This window comes from Fulmarus glacialis, unplaced genomic scaffold, assembly GCF_000690835.1.
Source record: "Fulmarus glacialis isolate BGI_N327 unplaced genomic scaffold, ASM69083v1 scaffold28274, whole genome shotgun sequence".
NCBI classification, from domain to species: Eukaryota; Metazoa; Chordata; class Aves; order Procellariiformes; family Procellariidae; genus Fulmarus; species Fulmarus glacialis.
Window position 1 is genome coordinate 1 of NW_009209129.1, and position 9,114 is coordinate 9,114.

A 9,114-nucleotide genomic window follows, 5' to 3' on the forward strand; every position below is an offset into this window, starting at 1 on the left:
CCGGGCCCCAGGGTCCCTCAGCCCCGCGCTCCGGCCCGGGCCCTGGGCCGCCTCCTGTTTAACAGATCCTCCCAGTTTCGCCTCGGGAATCGTTCCCTGAAGGCCTGGGGTGCAACCCGCGCTCGGCTCTGGGGTGCGGCTGCCATAGCGTGAGGCATTAAACAGGAGTTTTTCCTCAGATGAAGTTATCCGCAAGCGACTTCTGATCGATGGCGATGGTGCTGGTGACGACAGGCGAATCAATTTGTTGGTGAAGAGTTTCATTAAGTGGTGTAACTCCGGGTCTCAAGAGGAAGGGTATTTGTTTTCTGTTTTGTTTTTTTTTTTTTTTTTTAGTCTTGGAAGGGATTAGCTCGCATTTCAGTGGAAAACTGGGCTTGATCCGTTTTGAAAAGATCCGTGTTAAAATGTACACGTCTGCTTTTCAGTATGGCTCTGTGGTGTTTCCAGTGCAAACGCCGAGCACTGTGGTAGGAGATGAGGACTAGAGACGGGTCAGAAATTACTGAAGGCTGCAGGCTGTATCATGAAATCTGCCAGCGCTGCTCAAATGCCCTCAGGATTGTCGTGTCGCTGCGTGATCCGTCCGGGAGTCCCGCTATTCTAATAGGATCATGACTCGAATATTTCAGTTGGCAGTTCTGCATTTGTTCTGCTAGGGAAGGGTAGAACTGCTGGTATTTCTACTGCTGCAGGTTTTGTTTTTTTTTTTTTTAAAAACAGGCTGAAGTAGTAAGATATGAGCGACAACGTGGTGTCTCTGCTGTGAGGTCCGTACTAGTACTGGATATAAATTCCTGGAGGACACAATATAACGATTGTGTGTACAGAGAAGCACTGCAGTATTAAAATATTAATCTCGGTGGTCACAGAACCGGCCTTAGCTGGGAAGTTTATAAGCCCTGGATCAATCTGGCCATTGCTTTAATACTCACTTTGCACCTTTAAGGACATGATGGTAGAATTAATGGGTGCAATGTTTCTCTAACCGCGCTTTCAAAAAATTATACGTTGAATCTTGGAAATATTTTATTTCTTTAATAATTGTTATTTACCTGTTCCTTACACTACATGAGGCTTTGTTTTGTAAAGGTAGGGGGTATTTTTATGCTGCTTAGGAATAAATATCTTGTCTGTTTTCAGTTACAGCCAGTACCAACGAATGCTGAGTACTTTATCACAGTGTGAATTTTCAATGGGAAAAACTCTTCTGGTCTATGATATGAACCTAAGAGAAATGGAAAATTATGAAAAAATCTATAAGGATATAGGTAAAGATGAGAAAATATTACTGTTTTCTGTTTGACAATTTCTCTTTTATGAGCAAGCTGGAGCCAGTTCTGGTGAACATAATATACACATATGATGAGTGGTTTGGTTTTTTGGTCATTTTTTTTTTTCTTAATAAATAGCACTCATACATATGCTGTAAGCATCTTATACATACATAAAATACAAATAAAAAAATACATACATCTCTTATATAAAAAATACATACAAATAAAAGCTTTTTTAACCTATTGAAGTGTATGTAGTTTTGAAGCTGATTGAGCTAGCAGGCCACAGTGTCACAAACAGCTCTTTATCTTTTTATAATTTAGCAGAATGGCTTGTTTACATGTATTGTTTGATTTCAATATAACTCTGTATATCTTTTTTTTTTTTTTTTTTTTAAAGAAAATAGTATAACTGCAGCACATGAGAAGATTTCTGAATGCAAAAAACAAATCCTGCAAGCAAAAAGGATTAGAAAAAATCGCCAGGGTAAGGAGCAATATCTGTATTTACACTGGTCAGTTTTGTTATTTTGTTATCTTTTAAAATACATTGTATCGGAAAATAGAATATGCTAGCATCATGAGTACTGTATTTAGTCTGGTGGGTTCCACACCCACTGCTGAAAGTTTTTGGTGGGTGAGGCGGGCAAGATTGAACCAGTGGAGCTCAATGACATGCAACATCAGGAAAACTTAAAACAGTAGTTCAGAGAGATGTTTTCAGGCCAAAGAAAAACCCCAAAAGCATCCTATAACAATTCAGGTGACTTGAGAAGAACTAAAGCACATTATTAACAGCGAGACAAGAGTTGAATAGGCTTACACACAGCACTGAAGGTCATGCAAGTGTATTCCTTCAGCTCTTAAGGGAAGGTAATGTCTTGGCATACACAGAGACAGTGGTGCCAGTTACACAGCAAACAACTCGGTATGTGTCCTTACTGAATACCTGTTATGAGAGGTGCGGTTTTTCCCTACTCTTAAAAGTATGTGCTGATAATTTCAATTGAAACTTAAACCATTTCCTTGTAATACTGTCTTATCAAAAGACTAGCAATTGAAGAGAAGCAAGAATTTGTTTTTTCTTGATAAATTAAATGCAAAAAGAAAATGTTTAAAACAGATGAAAGGTTTTAAATACAACTGTTTGATCAATTTTGTGGATAATTTTAGACTCAACTGGAGATTAAAAGAACCTTAACCAGTAGGAATGTAGAGTTCTTATGTCTTCACAAACATAGGTCTGAAGTGTTTGGTTTTTGATATGTTCTGTCTAGCCTGCAGCACAGATTTTTCCATGTGAATTAGGTAGTTGGCATATGTACAATCTTACTATCAGGAAATGGCTATGTCAGTTGCCTATATAACCATAATATTGTTCTTAATGTGTAATACAGTTAAAAAAAAACCCTGTTGTTTCTCATGCAGTGTTTTATACTTTTTTCTGAAAATCTTAAATGCTTATGTGTATCATCTTATCAGCACCATTTTCTGTACATATATATTAGAATATAACTAAAACCAATCCTTATGAATCATGCACAAAAGACCAACTGTGCAGCAATGCAGCGCTATCTAAAGGTCGTGTTTTCTGGCCTCATCCTTTATGAATCGCTAGCACTGGGTAAGTCTGAGTGATTAGATAATGGCCTACAATCATATCTGAAGTTTATTTAAAATCTCTTTCAATGTAATCATCTACTTTGAAATGTTATAGCATGGTATAAATTATATACGTTTTTATATATGGATATTTGCAGGTACTTTTTTAATATGTGTAAGGTGTTATGTACAAATTTGAAAAATGTTAAAACAGTTTTTCAAGAAGGAGAAAGAATCTGTACCATTCTATAGTACCTGATTTTTGGTTCTTGAATCTATACTTCAGAATTATTTAGACTAACTATTTAAATTTCTTTCAGAATATGATGCATTGGCCAAAGTCATACAACACCATCCAGACAGACATGAAACATTGAAGTAAGTATGAGACTACATTAAATTATAATAAGCCAGTAAGCTAGAAGTCACCAGATTTGACATTTCCTTGGTTTCAGTTTGACCTTTCCTCACTTTTATATAATTTCTTTTGACACAAGAAAAACTTGGGTTTTGTTTTAAAATTGTGCCCTTATCAGCTTTCTTTAATTAATCTCCATCTGTATAGGTTCAGAAGCATTGCTAATCATTTTGTATTTGAAATTTTTCCATTGTTAAGGTGAATAAGCAAACTCAGATGTAAATACCCATCTAATGTCAGTTTACTGGGGACGAGTTGCTCAGAAAAGAGAGATAGTGGGGAAGTGCCGTAAAGTGTGCCAGCAAGGGATTCAGGAGTCATGCAAAATACATAACACCCAAGCAAGTAAGGTGGAATGAGAGAAAGCAGGAGAAAGCTCTTAGGGTTTTTTTTATGTTTTCCTTGTAGTAGTTGTTCCTGCATGCCTGGATATAAATTACTATGTTGTGTACCACAATATAACCTGCCCTGGCATGCAGGTTAGACCTACCTGTTGTCCAACTCGTCTTGCACGTAACTTACAGTATTGCTTGTGTCATTGTTGGATTTGGATCACTATCTGTGCTTTTGGGTCATTTTGGGCAGTTGTGGGGACATAATCTTTTTAACTTTATCAAGCCCCAGATACATTCCAGGACTCATTGCATCTGTGAGTTTGTTGTTCTTAACCTGCTTAAAGATGTAGCATGGTGTTACTGTTCTCATTTAAGTGCAGCTTGCACCTATCCTGTTGGCCACTTTCAGTGAAATTGCAGAGGGAGGCTGTCTTTTCACATTCCATGGCCTTTTATAGCAAAAGGAAGATTTTTTTTTTTTTTTTTGTTATATTATTACCCTAGTAATAGGATTTTTATAGCTATAAGCCACTGAGAATATTTCACACATCTCTTGTATGTTGTTTTTCTGTGCCTTGATTTCATTACCACAAGTTTGATTATTACAGGCAATTCTCATAAGGCTTGACTACTTACTTCATTAGTCAGCATGTGCTGTTTATCAAGTGAGGCTTCATAATAAAGAATTATCAAAAGTGAAGTTTTTCGGATAAGTTAATTGATTAAGAATGGAAACAACTAAATGATAATACTTTTTTCTTAGAGGATGCCAGGTTGTTTAGGTTTGGAGGGGTTGTTCTAACTTTCATTAACAGATTCATGCAGAAGTTTCTTAAGCAAAGCTAAAAATGGTGGTAAGTTACAGCTAGTAAATTTGGCATTTTGTCTTTTCTTAAACTTAATTTTATCATCTCTTTAGAAGAGTATATTACAGTTAGAAATACCAGTGTGATCATCCACTGGAAGAATACAGTGTATGCCCTTTTGTCCTTAGTCCTTCATATCTGTAGTCAAAGACACAGACTTGAACTATAGCAGAGTATGATCCCCCGTTTTACAGATGGGGAAATAGGGCATAGTAACAGAATGGAACATTTTTAAAGGGAGCTTGGTTCATAGGTATTTTAGCTTTAACTGATGTCTCTAAGTGAATAGACTTTAAATACAGGAACTAGATGAAGTTTTCATCCAATGTTTCAATTACAAGGCTTCCTTTCTCTCCAGTTTGAGGAAAGTATACAGAAAATCATGCTATGAACCAAGAAGGACCACCCTTAAATCAGAATGGAGGAAGCCTCACTAAGAATGTCACGCTTTTCATGGAACTCTTAATCACTAAAAACACTTGAGAAAACTTCTTGTGAGGAGAAATGTCATGGTTTATTGCCAGAGTTACATTTATAGCTTTTGCAGGTCATATGGCACAATAGGACAAAGTTCAGAAAAATACTTTCTTTGTGCTTTTAAAGGACTGTTTCTTGGAACAACTAGTCATACAGCACAAAAGAAGAGAAGGTGTTATCGGCTTAGAAGTAATGCACAGGAGCCAATTCAGGAAGTGACAGGAGCTGAACTACTAAATGGCAGTGCCCACGGTATAATTAGATGCGGTATCAGAAGAGCTGTTAAGAGGACTAAGAAATGACACTGAGTCTTAGAAAAGGAGATACAAAAATGAGAAGGCTAGGCAAAGATTCTCTGGAGCGGAAAGTAAAAGAAGTAAAATTCCAGATGTAGCTTGGATGTTACTAGAAAAAAATTGCATGTCTTCTCACAGTCTGCTTATACCTGACAGCATGGTATAAACAGCAAGATTTGGCCAAATAGAAGTCTTTCAGAAACTAGAAACCAAATACTAGTGAAATCTTTGTATGAGCCTATAAGCTGTTAGCCTGTTTCCGTTATAGGAAGGGATAATGTCACACCCAACCCTCTTTCAGGCATTCCCTAGGGGTACCAAGCATACTGGCTCAAAAAAAGACAACACCTTCAGGTAGCACTAAAACAGACCTTTTTCCCAGCTATTGTGAGTTCCTTAGGACTGGAGGCCTTTTTGTGGTTCCCTGCCCAGACTAGTTGCAGCAGCTGTCAGTGCTTCAGGAAAAAAAACTTTTATTCCCTTGCTGACCCCTATATGGCTCTGCCTGCTAATTAATCAGGGATGGTCAGCCTCAATCCTCTTCACCTTTAAAGAAACAGATCGTTCTCATTACATGGAGCATAAATTATGGTAGGCATTAGAGGAAAAGTAGAAGAGCCAAACTGGAGGTTTGAGTGTAAGAGTTGATGTTCCATCCTCATTTGAAAGCTAGTGTGCGTTATGGTACCTGTTATTCTTTGCCCTACCTCAAAAAGGATTGTGGTGGTCCATGGTGAGTCCAAGTGAGAAGAGAAAACAATCAAATGCTTGCAAAAAGATCTCAAAGAGGTATTGAAAGATGATGTATTTCAAAAGGATATGAATAATAATGAAGATTATAGGTGTTGCACGTTTCCTTTATCTCTTAATGCCAGAGGCAATCAGTTAAAATAAAAACGGGCATTTGAGTATTTATGTGGATCACAGTGTTAAATTCTGTGTGCTGAGGTGTAAGCTATGTCATGTAGTTTCATCAAAAATGTGGATTATTCTACATATGCCTACTGTAAAGCCTACATGTTATCCACTACTCTGTCTGGTCAGGCCATTGTCAGAGATAAGGTACCTGACTATGTGTTTCATCAATTGTTGTGTCTGGGGATTGTTGTGTTTGTATGTTGGGTATGTAGGTTTATCAAATATGTTCTCCCTGCTGATGCTATGTTTTTATTTAATCTACTCATGTCAACATGAAGAAATCTGTGAAGTAGCGAAGCCTATGAAAATGCCATGGGTGTTTAATGTAACCCACTTCTTTAACTTTCATTGTATGGTCAAGTAAATAACATGTTTGTGGCAGGACTGAATTGTTACAGTCCAAATGCCCGGTGTACAACTGTATTCCAGCTTGGAGGCCTTGTTTTCTATACAAGTCCTGAAACTACAAGTTTATGACATAATAGTTAAACATTTATGTGAAGTGGCCTTACCTCTAATGTAATTTCATTTCTTATGCTTTGTTTACTTACGCTGTTTATTTAATGATTCTTTTTCCTCCAGTTAATTCAAATCTATTTTTCAAGAATTTTACAGAACTTTTTAAAAATACTGTGACAATTTCTTTTCAGGCAGCTAGAAGCTTTGGGAAAAGAACTTCAACATCTTTCTCATATTAAAGAAAATGTTGAAGATAAGGTAGGTTTTTCATAAATACTGTTATGTAATTATTAGGAACATAATCAATGGAGAATCTGCTATGGGTTGTTTGGCTGTATGTGCTCTCTGTTCCCTAAAATGTGTATTTTTATCATTCCAGTTGGAGCTGAGAAGAAAGCAGTTTCATGTTCTGCTGAGCACCATCCATGAGCTTCAGCAAACCCTGGAAAGTAAGTGGTGTTCTTAGGTAATATATATAACTGGGTTGGGTTTCAGTGGATCAAAAGGAATCATAGCTTCCAGCAGTGGACTAGCTATTTGCAATTGAGGTTGGTGACCTCTTGCATTGGCATCATTTTTTTTTCCCTGTAGTAGTCCAGAGCCTGAGACTGCTCAGAATTTTTTTCTTCTGCAAGCTAGCCACAATGTCATTTCCTGACTAGCTTCAGATTAATCTGTAGGCAACAGACATCTTTAAAATGTGAGGATGGAGATTAGCAATTTGAAGTTGTTTTTTTTAAACAGAAAAAGTACTTCTTACAGAAAAGTATTCTTGTGCATAGTTTCCAAACTTATTTGTATAATTCCTGTTTCAATAGTTTTGAACATGTCACTGCCATCATGGTATCGTTTGAGGCTTTACTAAAAAGAAATTGGAATGCAGGAAAGCTAAATGACTTACCTACTCAGACAGTGAGTCTGTAATAGAGCAGGGACTAAAACTGTCATACGCAAGAGCTAAATTCGGGAATTTAGTCATACTCATCTTTTGTGATACAAATACTTAATATTTTCAAATCAGCACTTACTTTTCATGCTCTTATATGGATAATATTGTTTTAAGTATTATTTGCTGGATTTTTCTTGTGTCTTTCCAAGATGGAGTCATTGGTATAGCCTTTGAGCATGACCTGATTAACATACATTGATGGCTATAAGAGCAGACTTTCATTCTCTAAGGCCATCTAGATCTTCTTAAGCAGAATGAAATGTTAATCCTAGGTGCACTTTAGCAGAAGGTTATTGTTATTATGTGTTACTAACACTTGCTAAGTATTAGTCTCTCAAATACATTTTCACATGAATGTATAGATTACCTTTCAGCTTCTCGAATTTTGTGAAGGAAGTAACATTTTAGTGGAAGGCACAGCTTCAGTTTGAAATAAACCATTAATAGGCAAAGAGAAGGCATGTAATTTGAAACAATCGGTACTGTTTGCTTGAATTGATACTATAGGATTTACCCCATGTTTCCTGTAATAGCTATTACAGATAATAGCCTTAAAAACTTTGAAGGACTTTTTTTTTGTTTGAACGTAGAATTTTGTATAATGAGATACTCAAGTACACGTTTAAGGCAATCAATGTAAAATATTTAAGTGGGACACAGCTTTGCAATATAGTCTGCAAATATAACCAAGCATGTTTGACTAACAGTAATATTGAATTTTAGATGATGAAAAACTTTCAGAAGCTGAAGAATCTCAAGAAACTCAGATGGAAACAGAGACCAAACAGTAGATGTAATATGAAGACTGACTATACTATTGAAGAATGTCCAAGTGTCTTCACTTTGTGTTGAAACCAACAGTAAGAGAGATGGAGCTGAAAAATAGTTTTCTACTGCTTCTGTGAATTTTTATACAAAAATACTTGTTTTGCTTATGCTTCAGAGGAAAACAGTTGCAGATCTGTGCAGACAGGCACTTTGCGTTAATCCACAAACCTTTTAGTTTGTGACAAGAAATACATTTTGTTTTACAAAGGGTGAAGCTTCTGCACAGTACTTGTGAACTAAGGTGCTTGCAAAACATTGTCAATAAAAGGAATGTTTACAAAGAGTTTCCTATTTTTAGTAGGCGTTGAGCCTAATAGTAAGGGCTCCTTTTCTTATTTGACATTGGACCGAGGGCAGTGCATCTTTGCATGAGTCCCAGCTTCCCTACCCTAGTCCAGATGGGACCTAAAACTGAACTAAATCTTAATTTTTCAAAGTAGGTGCCATTTTAGAACTTACCTGTGAATAGACTAGAATTCACTAGTTTCATATACAACAAATCACTTCTATAGAATTAATGCTTGTCAAGGGGTGTAAAACAACAAAAAACATACTGTACTAGCTTTATTTTTTTCCTTAAGGTGATGCAAAGAACTGCAGTGATCTGAGCCTTGCTATGCTGTGTTCTGTGCAACCACATCAAAAGTCACACGTTTAAAACTGCAATTTAAAAGCTTTGTTCTTGTAGA

General features: G+C 36.6%; 1 protein-coding gene across 2 annotated transcripts; it reads left to right on the forward strand.

The window, feature by feature from the left end:
- The first annotated feature begins 184 nt into the window (after positions 1 to 184).
- Positions 185 to 8,865, forward strand: THOC7 (THO complex 7 homolog (Drosophila)). Of its 2 annotated transcripts, none has more exons than XM_009576740.1 (7): positions 185 to 297; positions 1,144 to 1,271; positions 1,678 to 1,764; positions 3,200 to 3,257; positions 6,840 to 6,906; positions 7,028 to 7,097; positions 8,321 to 8,865. In XM_009576740.1, exons 2-7 carry the CDS (start codon positions 1,163 to 1,165, stop codon positions 8,386 to 8,388), a joined length of 459 nt encoding a protein of 152 aa, XP_009575035.1. In that variant the 5' UTR covers positions 185 to 297; positions 1,144 to 1,162; the 3' UTR covers positions 8,389 to 8,865. The 2 variants fall into 2 exon arrangements, with proteins under 2 accessions (XP_009575035.1, XP_009575034.1); XM_009576739.1 differs by having other exon boundaries at positions 210 to 250; positions 8,321 to 8,692.
- The last annotated feature ends 249 nt before the right edge of the window (positions 8,866 to 9,114 follow it).

Bases quoted from the DNA above. Each gene is read 5' to 3' on its own strand.
- THOC7 (XM_009576739.1), top strand. From the start codon at position 210: ATGGCGATGGTGCTGGTGACGACAGGCGAATCAATTTGTTG. The intron at 1,272-1,677 runs GTAAAGATGAGA...TTTTTTTTAAAG, and splicing joins AAAAATCTATAAGGATATAG to AAAATAGTATAACTGCAGCA. The intron at 3,258-6,839 runs GTAAGTATGAGA...ATTTCTTTTCAG, and splicing joins GACAGACATGAAACATTGAA to GCAGCTAGAAGCTTTGGGAA.